The sequence below is a fragment of the Oryzias latipes genome, chromosome 21 (assembly GCF_053564925.1).
Source record: "Oryzias latipes strain Hd-rR chromosome 21, Olatipes_Hd-rR_3.1".
Classification (NCBI taxonomy): domain Eukaryota; kingdom Metazoa; phylum Chordata; class Actinopteri; order Beloniformes; family Adrianichthyidae; genus Oryzias; species Oryzias latipes.
Genome location: NC_136257.1, coordinates 1,742,644 through 1,755,248, shown reverse-complemented (window position 1 = coordinate 1,755,248; position 12,605 = coordinate 1,742,644). Strand labels below are relative to the sequence as shown.

At 43.2% G+C, this 12,605-nt stretch overlaps 1 protein-coding gene across 2 annotated transcripts in view; it reads right to left on the bottom strand.

Moving 5' to 3' along the window:
- mylkb (myosin light chain kinase b) overlaps positions 1 to 9,039 on the bottom strand; it is a 32,289-nt gene extending 23,250 nt beyond the window's left edge. The window contains exons 1-3 of one of the 2 annotated variants that reach the window (XM_004086895.5): positions 8,878 to 9,039; positions 8,250 to 8,757; positions 3,819 to 3,935 (exon numbers count right to left, since the gene is read on the bottom strand). In XM_004086895.5, coding sequence (XP_004086943.1) covers positions 3,819 to 3,935; positions 8,250 to 8,682 — 550 coding nt within the window. In that variant the 5' untranslated portion in view covers positions 8,683 to 8,757; positions 8,878 to 9,039. Of the gene's footprint in view, positions 1 to 3,818; positions 3,936 to 8,249; positions 8,832 to 8,877 lie in introns of those variants that run through there. The other variant, XM_078939056.1, reaches the window with a different exon arrangement.
- Positions 9,040 to 12,605: the final 3,566 nt, after the last annotated feature.

Below are 12,605 nucleotides of genomic sequence, written 5' to 3'. Positions count from 1 at the left end.
GACAAAGGACTCTTAACGACCCGAAACCATGTAGGCTAAGTAGACAACACCATCCAGTTTCAGGTCTGACTCCTGCCCCATGAGCACATATAAACCAGCTCTTAGACCAGCTATTTCAGAATTGACAAAGCCTCTTGGATAAGAGGTGAAACGTCTTCGAACTTTAAAAACCAAGTCCAGATGACAGCCCCTAAACCATCTACTATGATGGAATCAACCTGGATGAATGAGATTCTTCATAGACATATTACTCTTTTTGGCACTTCAATTATTTAACACACAAGTTGATTGCTTGGTTATTTAAGGAATGTGTGCCTTCTTAGAAATAATGCAGTTTATAACCATGACTCTATACAATATCTATCATAACTTATTTGTGTAGGGTGGGACATGCAGCCATCAACCATTCCAGTCCCAGATTTACCCTTGTCCTCCGCACAATGCCAAAGCTGGTGGCGCCCTAAAGGCAGCAGCAGCTTTAAGTGGTGCACAGATGTGCCATGTACCCCGTCTAACCATCCCAACTTCACATGCACCTGTTTTGTATAGGACTCCTTTGTTTTTGGTTCTAGAGGATTTTTTCCTTACCTGGTCTGCTCCCTACAGATCTCTCTCTCTCTCTCTGTCTCTCTCTCTCTCTCTCTCTCTAATCAGCAGATGATTTATCCACCTTTAGCTGCTCAGTGGCTGAGGCCCCCACAGACCCAGGATTCCAAACATCCCCTAACTTTGGTTTGACACACATCTGCTTAACAAACCAGCTAGTTTCCAGTCACCCTCAACGGCAACTGTGTGTTTCCAGGAACTATTGCAGACGGTTGATAAATGCAGTTTGTTATTTGTTCTAATTACAGGAAGCTCAGCCTGGACCAAATCTTCCGGGGAATCTTGGGAATCTAAGACACAGAGGAAAGAGGCCTGCTGGAGCTTCTCTGCTGCTAAAGAAAGAAAAACAGCAGAAGAGAGAAAGGCTGTTGCTAGTTACTGAGTAACCATGTGAGAAAGGAATGACCCCCAATTTTTTGTCAAACTCTAGAATCTTTAAAACCTTTAGCAGTGTGAGCAAACAGCATTCTGCAGGTTGACAAAAGAGTGAATTTTTTTTTTCCCAATCCTGCTCTGTACTTGGTTCACGCTGCTCCCAGTCAGCCCAGTACTGCCATCCTGTCGGAGGAGCTTTACAACAAACTCTTGTACAGTTTAATCAAACCATTAAGGGTTTGGTTTCTGGTTTTCATTCACAAGCTAAATATAATTTATCTACTTGAGAGATTTCTGGTTCCAGGTTACTAAGCGGACCGTGAGCTTTCGGCTGCTCTCACAACGATTTCATTTTTGTGGTTTGCAGTTTACTCTACTGGCATGGATGAAACTGTATGTTCTAGCGGGAACAATAATGCTAAAAGATGTTTAAATCTGTGTCAATTTCAGCACCACAGAGCCAAACTACAGGAATCATAAAAACACAACCTTGTGGTTCAACAAACTCTTCAGCTACAGGAAGCCTAAAACAGACAAACATGGGACAAATTGTCCTCACCAGAACTTCAGAAACTCATAATCATCATTTTTTTTGGAAAAGAAAACAAAAACAAAAAAAAAAACCTACTCCCTGGTGGACACGATGTTCCCTATTCCCTAGTCCCGGTGTCTGCACCCTGAGGCTGCAGAGCCACATGCAACTCTGGGCTGTAGCCCAGACTGAAATCTCTGCAGTTTCTCTAGACTAAACCGCCTATTTCTAAGGAAAGTTAATGAAATTTATAGGACGCTCCTACTGTTGTGTCAACTTGCTGCTATAATGATTACTTTTTGTCTTTTCTGTTTACAGATAACTGAGCAAAATGACGGTAAACAGGTTTCATCTAGTTTATAACTATAATGGGCTTAAAGCTCATATCCTAATCATCTGCACAACAACAGTGTAGTTGCTGTCTAGAGACAACATTCTTATAGTATAGAATCCATTTCAATGTATACATTTGAAAACAAAAGGGTTCTAGTCATGTATATTTTCAACAGCAAAAAGGGAAAAAAGATGATGTTGCACCAAAGTTATGACAGAAAATCTGACTTTCTTACATTTCTCATTCAAGTAAATCTGCGGCAGCAGGAGATCCGATCAAACACAGACTGTGCTGTCTGTCTTCAAAAGTAAAAGTTACAATAGTTAAATTTGGTATAGAAAAACACAACAGTCCTAATTCCATTAATGTAAACATTTAAAAGCCACGTTTTATAACTGCATGGCTAAATGGCCACAAAAACATAAATAGTGTATTTTTCTAAATGGTTAGATGGAACTTTCATTGTTTTCACTGGGTTTGTCTGCAGGAAACTGGGCCAAATGGCTCTTTAGGGTGAATTCAGACTGGAAAAGTCCGTTGGTCTGGACCAAGTCCGGTTAATTTGGTCTGGATTGAGTCCTGAACCTTGTGTTTGGTCTGAACTCAGACTGCCGTCAAATGGACATTTCTGTTTTGCAAACATAACTATGTGACCAAAGATCTTTTCAGTCATTGGCCAGGAATTATGAGAGTGGGGCAAAGCAACAAGAGAAAGAATAATGGAAGCCCTACAATCCTTTTTGAGCTATTTTTCTTATTCAAACTTTCTATTACGCTGACCAATTTTGAACATCAGTGTCAGGCTCAAGACTTTTACTTTGGTCTGGCGGACCTGCTGCAAGACGGTTACTGAGGAGACGTCGGCTTTCACTGAGTTGCTGTGTCTTATCGTCATGGTTGCTACCATTGACTGTATATGGCTGCTTCCTTTCTATTCCGTTTTCTCATCATAATGCTGGAATACAGTTGTTGTTTTGTTCCAGTTGTTCCGTTTCGAGCACAGAGCCTATTCAGACTTAGGAAACTCAGAGGAAATCTGTGGTCAGTGCTATTGGAAACGAACCGAAACCACCTCCAAAGATGGGTCCGAGAGCGGTTCCTTGTTCTGGACCAGGGCCTGCCAGGGTGTTTTCAGACTGAAAATTTGTTTCAGATCATCGGGGGATACAAACTCTGGTTCACTTCAAATGACCCAAATGTGTCCAGTCTGAATACACCAGGCATGTCCAAAGTCTGGCCCGTGGACCAAATGCGGCCCACATTCAAATTTCTACCGGCCAACAGGTTCCTGTCATAAAATAAATAATAAGCGGCCCCCACCACTTTTTAAACGCTGTGTGTACAATTTCTTGATTGTGATTTAGATAAAATTCTGTTCTATGTTAAGAAATGAAAGTAACATTTTCTTTAAAACATTTCAATTGCATTCAATGTTATCAATAGTGTTCAAGAATGCAGGCAGATTGGTTGGGCCTCACACATTTTCACCTGACTAAGTCTAGCCTTCATAAAAAAGTCTGGACACCCCTGGAATACACACTTAGTCTGGTCCTAGTCCAACTCGTCTAAAACTTGGAGCATCATCAGTGATGTTGACTTGATGCAGGGCTCAGAGTTCAAGGACTCTACATAAGAACTTCAGTGTCTAACTTCAAGAACATTTTATTTTTGAACTGGCTTTAATTTTTTGTCTTTGGAAAGGAATCCGTCTGCTGGACTGATTCCTGCCTTTCAGATCACACAGTTCAGCTTCTGTTCCTGATCCTCTTCCTCCAGTTGTGCTCCTGTTAGCATCACAAACATCCTGTGTTTACACTTTTAATAAAGGCAGAAGGCAGCTTTTGAACCCAAATGGAGATAAACGATTTCTCCCTGTAATGTGAACCTGTGAAGACCTGAGATACTCCCAAACAGCAAAAGTGTCACAACAGGCAGCATCAGGTGAAGATGTGTGAGAAGCGACAATCTTACCGTCAACAAGAACTGTGCAAGAACACTCGGCTGAGCCCGTCGACTTCTCCGCTCTGCATTTGTACTGGCCCTGATCCTCTGGCAGAGCCTTGTCTATGGTCAGAGAGCACAGACCCCCTGCACAACACAAAGCAGTCATCAGCATACAGTTATAACACATTTCATATGAAGACACATTTCTGACACTGTGCAACATTTAAAGATAACTTCAAGGAGCTGCATTTCCAGAAGAAAATATGGGTTAGTGCTGTATCGCTGAATGAAAATGAACCTTAAAGGGGAATAATTGGCAAAAAAAATAAATAAAGAAAGAAATGATCAAAGTTGACCACGAATAAAGTGAAAACAGCACAATAACAAAAAAGATATTTTTGTGAAAAATGTCAGCGAACCAGCGAGCTTCTGCATCACAGAAAGAAGCAAAGGTTTGTAAGGATCCCCCATGTATTTCCATGGAGGCAAACATCCAGGAAATCCTGGAATATCTTGAAACGTTTAAGGATTTGAAGGACCAAAAGTCACAGCTGGAAAAGCTGAAGAGCTGAACATTGTTAATAGTTTGAATCTTTCAAATAGCTGAACAATTGTAGAAATGTAATGGCGAAAAATGGAGGAAGATACAATAATAAAGACAGAGAAACAGGAAAACAATGGATTGAATGCTTCATAGTATTAAACCCATTGTTTTCTAGCATTCAACCAATGAAAAAACAGAAAAGCATCATGTATCAATCCCTGTATGCATCAGGAAACCACAGGGGTCTGTAACAGGGATGTAGGACATCTGAACCAGAATGGACTTAAAAACTGGACTCAAGATTCAAAACCACCTATGATCAACGGAGAGGTCTCTAGAGCACGAGTTTTAATAACCAAAAGCAGAACACAAACTACCATCCCATCCTCACACCATTCTGAAATGAAAGCTAGTCTGAATATAAAGCAGTTCTATTAAGAACAACACCTATTCCAAAGTCCTAATCAAAGTTTGTGGAGAAAAGATTACAGTACACCGAAATTACATACAGCATCATTCTGCAGGGAAAAGAAGATTCTAAGAGACAAAACCCCAAATTAGAATAATCAAACCGAACCACTGATTTGAAAACTGTAAGAACTTAAGATAAAATATTAGAGCTGATGAGATATTGTTAGACATGTTACACATGATGACAAAACAGTTGGTTCTCCTCTGTAATAGAAAGACAAGCCCAGAATATTTAATAACACTTTTTGAAACTGCCAAAAGAATTGTGCTACATGTCCTTTAGGCATTACGGAGCCCGTGTCCCGACATTAAAAAACTAAAATAGATCTTGTTCCCACAAATTAATATCTTGTTCGCACAAAATAATATTTCGTTCCCTCGAAATAATTAATTTGTGTGAACGCAATAATTATTCACGTCATAAGTCATTCATAAACACGGACATGGTCTCTGTCCGGCCGCAGAAGCCTCTTTCAGCGGTAACTTCCGTGTCTGTGTGACCCACATTCATTCGTTCAAGAACGGAAAAAGAAAAACAAGAATGATCAATTTATTATTGTGTCAATGAATATGAGAAAAATATCATAAGATTTATGATACCTAGGTTTGCTGCTTTGCTATACGATTCACCGGACATAGCTCCTAGCTCCGCCGGTGACCTGTTTTGCCTGTCATTCCGGCATTCGGGCAGCTAGCTGACCGGTTGACAGACAGCAGTTGATATTGTAGTTTAGGGTCGAATAGGAATAATAACATTCAGGACCTTTCTTTTTTTAACATCCCCTTTTAGTAGTCACTTTACATTCAGGCTACATGCTAACTAGCCGATCCTGTTAATAAAAATAATAATAAAAGACAAGTCCTGAATATTATTATTCTTATTGGACCCTAAACTACAATATCAGTCAACCAAACACCCTGAACCTGTGGAGAAGATGCTCACAGTGCTTTCACACTAGGCTGAATTCAAGCTGGCAGGATGTTCATGAGTTGCTCATCCAGTTCCCACTTTCTAACCACAGACTGAAGTGGACAAATACTCTTCAAGCAGACTTCAGGCTGTAGTCAGATCTAACCAAGATGAAACAAAAAAATCGCCTGGACCCTTCACCGCTGCAGGGTCAATCCCAAAATATTGTCCAACTTTTTGGAGAGCCGTGTGTCTGACTTGCACATTACCACGTGTCAGCCCACGGCACTTACATCATGTCCTTTTTGGTCTTTTTGCTTCTTGGTCTGAGGGAGTTGCATGCTAGTTCTTCAAGTGTCCCAAGACAACCAGGTGCTCTGTTTGGTCTGCACCTTAGATCAAATGAGCTTTTCCACCTGTCAAACAAAGCGGGCTGAACTCTGACTCACATCAAACAAGGACCAGACATGTTCGTCCGTGTGCCTGCCCTCTCATCTCATTTGGAGAATTCCTTCAGGGAAAAAGCCAACTCCACCCAGATGAGAAACACTCAGGCGCAAACGAGGCCCCAGTAGATTTAGCACTCTGAACATTTGCCCTCCAGCAGTTTTGAGTATAGAAATATGACAGTGTTGTATGACTTCACTGACTGAGCAGCCGTTAGGTACAGGAGATGTTTAATTATGAACCACTAACATACAAACATGATCACTCTCACATACATACAGACTCATTCTGTCGATAAAGATGAAATTGCTGTACCAATTGAAAATGTAAAAAAATCACTAATGCACCAGATATAAGGTTGAATTGAAGAAAATAATTTTTTTCATGAAACTACATTAATTAACTTTTAATGATATGAGGCAATTTCTTTAAAGAACCATCAAAAAAAATAATGAAATTGCTTTGAATGAATGAGACTTTAAAGTTGAATGAATCTAAATGTGTAATCAAAGCTCAACAAATGTAAATCTAAATAAGACTCTAGGTTACAGAAAGATTTTTCAATCTTTTGGATGATTTTAGACTAAAGTGGAATGTTTGTCCAGACTTGACCACAGTGCTGTCTAAGTAGCCTATTCTACTGCCAATCTAAAAAGGTTTATCAAAACCAAATTCATTTTGTTTCCCCCAAAGGAAAGAAATTCATCTTAATATATAAATATAAAAAAGGCTGTGGTTTAGTATTAATAATGATACACAGTTTGTGAAAGTGAAATTAAAACTACACAGCCCGCAGATTTTTTTCCCGTCTGTGACAACAATCTGGTCGTTGCGGTCAGTGACCGCTGCGGGCCATAATGAATCTGAATCTGCAGTAGCCCCCATGTGTGGCAGTGATTTCTATAGCAAACATCCAGGTGTTTACTGAGGCATTCTGCATGACAGCTCTGTGCTTCGCTATAACTCTGTCGGAGCCTCCATTCAGTCCATGAGTCTATGGAAGCATCCATTCTCTACAGTCATGGGGGAAGTGGCACCAGAATCTAAACAGACAATTGAGCTGCTGCTTTATAACACAATACATTATTTTTTGCATGAGAAATTCAGCAGGAACAACTACAGACACAATAAACACAATGTTAGAAGCATTCAAATATCCTTGACAGGAGCCCTGCAAGACCACTCGGTCCAGGAACCCTCAGTCTTGTTCCTTGATGCTCTGAGTCTGACCATTGCTCTTATTGTTTGTGTGTTTGGGTTATGGCCCGTCTCAGGAGGGTTCACATCTTTAGAGAAACACAGGTGGGAACTAGTGTCTCCTTCACTTGGCCTTTCACTCCTGATGTCCTAAATCTGGAACGAGACAACAGTTTGCTCTCTTCTACGAGATCCCATGTTAGGAAATAATTTGTGATCTTAGATCATAAATTGTCTCCATCAGACTTTGTAAGTTTGACCTTTAAAAAGTTTTGCTTAGATGCAGTGGTTGACTTCAGAAGACTCAACTTTTCCTTTAACCTTGCCTGATACTGCTGAATGAAAACTTTGCAGGATGTAAAGAACCAAAACCCTGGGGAGCCGCCATCTCACTGACAGGCATGATGAATGTAGAGCTTTGTAAGCTGTGTTTTTGTGTCTGCATACATCTGTAAAGTGATCTGTAAAGTCATGTTTCAGGTATGTCATGTGAAAACATCGCCTGCCGCTCAGCGCTCTACTGTTTCACATCTGCGTCCTATAAATAGAGTTTGAATCCTTTGAACGGCTGCTTCATTTCCTCTTTGCCCTTGATCAAACCAACAGAACTTCCAACAGTGTCCAGTCTGGCCCAAAACTGTGGTCCAGTGGTCTCAGACTCTGGTTCTTTAGAGATACCAAGATTCTTGAATCCCAGCCCTGCTTTCTGCTGATCAGACCAGGTAATTTCATGCTTGTGTTGATCACGTTCAGCTGGATGTCTGGAAAACAACTCTGAAGCAGCAGAGTTGGAGAGCTTTTCCTTTGACCTCCTTCATGTTAGAGGACACTGCTCTGTTGTGAACTTACATATCTGGGTGTGCATGCATGCAGGTGCGTGACGTCTGACCTTCATTGGCAAGAATAATGAACTTGGATGGTTTAATGATCTTCCCGTCCAGGGTCCAGGTGACGGCAGCATCAGCAGCAGTGGCGGCGAGGCGACACTCCAGCCGGAGCCGCTGACCGTCCAGTACACTCACATCACTCAGCTTCTCCACAAACTCCAGTGCAGGTGCACTTACTTGATTCCTCTCATGTATCTTTCCATCTACAAAATTGTTCACCCTCTCACTGTTGTTCTCAGGACTTGTCGGCTTCTTCTTGTTAGTGAGAATGGAACGGAAGTCACTGACATTCTTGCCTGGTGTCTCAGCTGGCTTGTTGCTTGCAGCAGTACCACCCTTCTTCCCCAGCACACTTCGGAAGTCGACCTGGTTGGGAGAGTTGCTCTTGTCTTCTGTCTTGGGCTTGACACCCTTAAGATTGGCCTTAAAATCCATGTGATGTTGCTGCCAGTAGGGCCGACCCCCTTGTCTCTTGGCCTTGTTGTTTCTTGACTTGAAGCGCTGGATGTCCTAAAAGAGAGCCAAAGTTCAGCGGCAGTGCCTTTCTATCTGAAAAGTCCTCTTTTTTTCGCACCCCACCACCGGAGGCTCAGAGGAGCAGCAGCAGTAAAACAGCAGTTGGTCACCCACCTTTGGCCACTTTCTGCTGCAGGAGCTACGTCTTGCTTGTTGCTGGCGTCTGGCCACCGCAGACTGAAATCCTAACTACAGATGTCTCTAGACTCTACACCTCCTCTAGCTCCTTCACCAGCTGCTTCTACTCCTCCTCCTGCGGCAGCAGCTCTGAGTTCAAGAGCAAAAAGACAAATGGAGTAAAACGGGCAAGAGGGCTGGACTCAGATTGTTCAGGTTGCATCATAAATGACTCAACTTCCCTTTTATGGACAAAAGTGGACTGCACACACATGTATGCAGAGATATAAACTCACTCCTCTTCCTCCTCATTCCTTTATTCTCAGTCTGCCAAGTTTGGGGAGTTCTCTGCTGTTTTTTGCTCTGGTTTGATTTGTTTGTTGGTTTCCGAGCGGCAGACTGTTCTCACAGTTTGCAGTCTCTCACAAACACTCAGAGCAAAGTAAACACACAGAGGAAACATTTGCTCCGATTGGCTCAGCTGATATGAGGGATTAGAGAAGCTTTGGGGAATCTGGGTATGAAGAGGATGGATGGACGGGTGGGATGAAAGATGGGGGAGGATTGAGAAAAGCACAACCAAAGGAACAAATAACAAAAACAATGCAGCCAACAGTGCAGTCAAACAGAAATATAAAAACAGAGATGTTCAGAGATTTAGGACGGAGTGCTGGTGGTGCACACTGGACCAGGGGTATGTGCATATGTCAACCAGTGTTTGACATCCAGAGCTGGTTTCTTTTTATTTCTATTCATCCTTTAGCCATCAGTGCAAAAAGAAAACAAATGTCTTGTGTCAACTGTTTAGCATTTCCAGTGGATTACTGAAAACACTGCTCTGTACAATTTTACCAGAAACAACTGAGTATTTGGTTCATTTTGAAAGAAGACGTTGAGGTACCATGTCCTGTTTCATGAACTTATTCTCTTTTTTTTCTCTCCAACTACTCAGATGATGCATCTTAATCTAACTCACCGGGTTTCACCAGAAGAGCAGCAGTTTCAGCTGCCTCTGCAGTGGTAACTTACCAGGACTGTTGTATTTTCTTTAGGAAAAATATGCTCCTAGTGTTAAACACAGTCTAACAGGCTCTCTCTGTCTTCAAACGTGTGGTTATCTCAGACTGATTCAATCAAAGTAAGTTGAGCTTCAGTCCATCTGAACCCAAATCTCAGAGTTTCTGAGTTCCGGTGTCCGGGTCCTTTTAAATGAGGATAACATCACACTACGATAGCCCCACTTGGACAAACTACATAGCGTGGAGATCTGGTCGGGCTCGACATATTTTAATTTCATGTTTCCTTTTGTAATTTAAAGTTATTTTTCCTTGTAAGCTGTGTCTGACATTTTTCTATGTAGTGTTTATGGAGAGATTTTGCCACAACCCACTCTGTAAAAAGATCTGTGGCTGTTTGAAAGAACCTGCTGCTCCACACAAGCGAACCGTGTCTCTGAGAAGAGCAGTTGGAGTCTCGTAGCTTCGTGTTCGCAGACAGGAAAGGGTTCGGAACGTAATCCGTTCAGCTGCAATGCACTTAATAATCAGAATTTCTTCTTCTATGGTAGCTTCGTAATTTTTCCACTATCTGACACGTCATCGGACCAACGGACAGCCAATCACATAATGTGACGTCAGCACTAGTCGAAGGACCCTGAAAGGTTGTTGCAGGCCCAATGGTTGCGGTACCAACACCGGCTCAGTGTAGTCAGAATTTCTACATAGATTCAGGCTAAAATAAGCTAGCGGCTCTCAGCTCCCAGATGAATATATGCTTGTGTGCACACATGTGAGAGTGTCTTAGAGAGAGTGCTAAAACAAGACAGAGAAATATGATCCTGAAATGGAACCGAGTCCCAGCAGCAAAACAGCAGTATCCTTCTACGATGGAATCTCCTCAGGACAGATGAGTAACAACAGAAAAGTGGACATCCCATTGTTAAGAATTATTATGTAACACACACCGGAAAAGAGGGGCTGAACTGGTCCAGAGGCCATTCGTCCTCATCTCTACTGTCTCCCTGGAGAATGGACAGGAAATACCACTACACAAGCAAACTGACATGTACACAAGCACATGCACACAAAAGTAGTAAAGGTTAGCTACACTGCTGAGCAGCAGTGTGATTCTGCTCACCTGCTAATTTTAAATGACATTCTCTACTATGTACTCCCTCAACTATAAAACACATGTACTTGTTTAAAGGGTTTTATCAGTATTTGCAGCAAGAAAATTACTACAGAGGATATGTGTGCTCTGAAATAGAGCTGACAGGACAGCCTTATGTTAAAGTAAAACAGACAACCATCAGGTCTTCCTTACATCGACAGTTACTGTACTTGGTAAAGTGTTGCATTCGTAGCTGCCAGTGTTCGCTGAATGCATAAGTTGTTAGTTTGAACTACTCAACGTTGATCTGCCAAATAAACGCTAAAAAAACTTTACTTAAACTTCTGACACCAACAAAAGGATTCAGATAGTTGACAGCAATGATTGAAGACTTTTTAAAAACTAGTAAACTGCATTGTCTTAAATCAGTGCTTCTGAAATAGTGGTAGTGTCGGTTTTAGGCACAGGTAATACGGGCAATTGTCCGGTGCGCAAATTTAACGTGGGGGCGGTGGTGACAGCAGCTCAGTGCTTGGAAAAAAATCTGGTCCACTATTCAGTTCCTATTGTCTGTTACATCACAGTTTGTAAAAGCCTGAAACCTTTGAATCCCCATCTGTTCAGCTGTTCCCGTCTTGTGTCACACGCGTGAGTGAGAACGAAAAGGTATGGAGTTAATTCAGTCTCTAATCAGAAATGCACACAACCTGTTTCACAAACACACGCTCTGATTCACAAATGTCATTTTATGAAAAAATGAAAAATAAATTTGGAAATGCACACGTTGTGTTTCACAAACACACACATTGTGTTTCACACATGCACATTAAGTTACGGGGGGAATGGGAGGTACCCAGGCGCAGAGAGGAGAGGAGGCAGGAGGATGCAGGGAATGGAGGTTTAATAACAAAACTGGAAACTACAAAACAAAACCATTGCAACAGGCAGGCAAAACTCGAGACTCGAAAAACTCTGAAAACGGGGGAGCGCTCTGTCCGGCGAGGCGGATCCGGAGGGCGGCCGGGAGGCAGCGCCGTCCGGTATCTACAGTCTAACCAGCAAACGGCTGGCGGCTCGGGGTCCGCGGCAGGCGGCTGGGGCTCGGGGTCCGCGGCAGGCGGCTGGGGCTCGGGGTCCGCGGCAGGCGGCTCGGGTTCGGGGTCCACGGCAGGCGGCTCGGGTTCGGGGTCCGCGGCAGGAACGGAAGGGGTGGCGTCCGGCAACCTCCTCGGAACCGGAACCGGTCGTGGACGGTCCGACACCCTCCTCGGAGCAGGAACTGGAGGAGTTGTGTCCAGCAACCTCCTCGGAGCCGGAACCGGTCGTGGACGGTCCGACACCCTCCTCGGAGCAGGAACTGGAGGAGTTGTGTCCAGCAACCTCCTCGGAGCCGGAACGGGTCGAAGTGCGTCCAGCAACCTCCTCGGAGCCGGAACGGGTCGTGGTGCGTCCAGCAACCTCCTCGGAGCCGGAACGGGTCGTGGTGCGTCCAGCAACCTCCTCGGAGCCGGAACGGGTCGTGGTGCGTCCGGGACCCTCCTAGGAGCCGGAACGGGTCGTGGTGCGTCCGGGACCCTCCTAGGAGCCGGAACGGGTCGAGGTGCGTCCAGCAACCT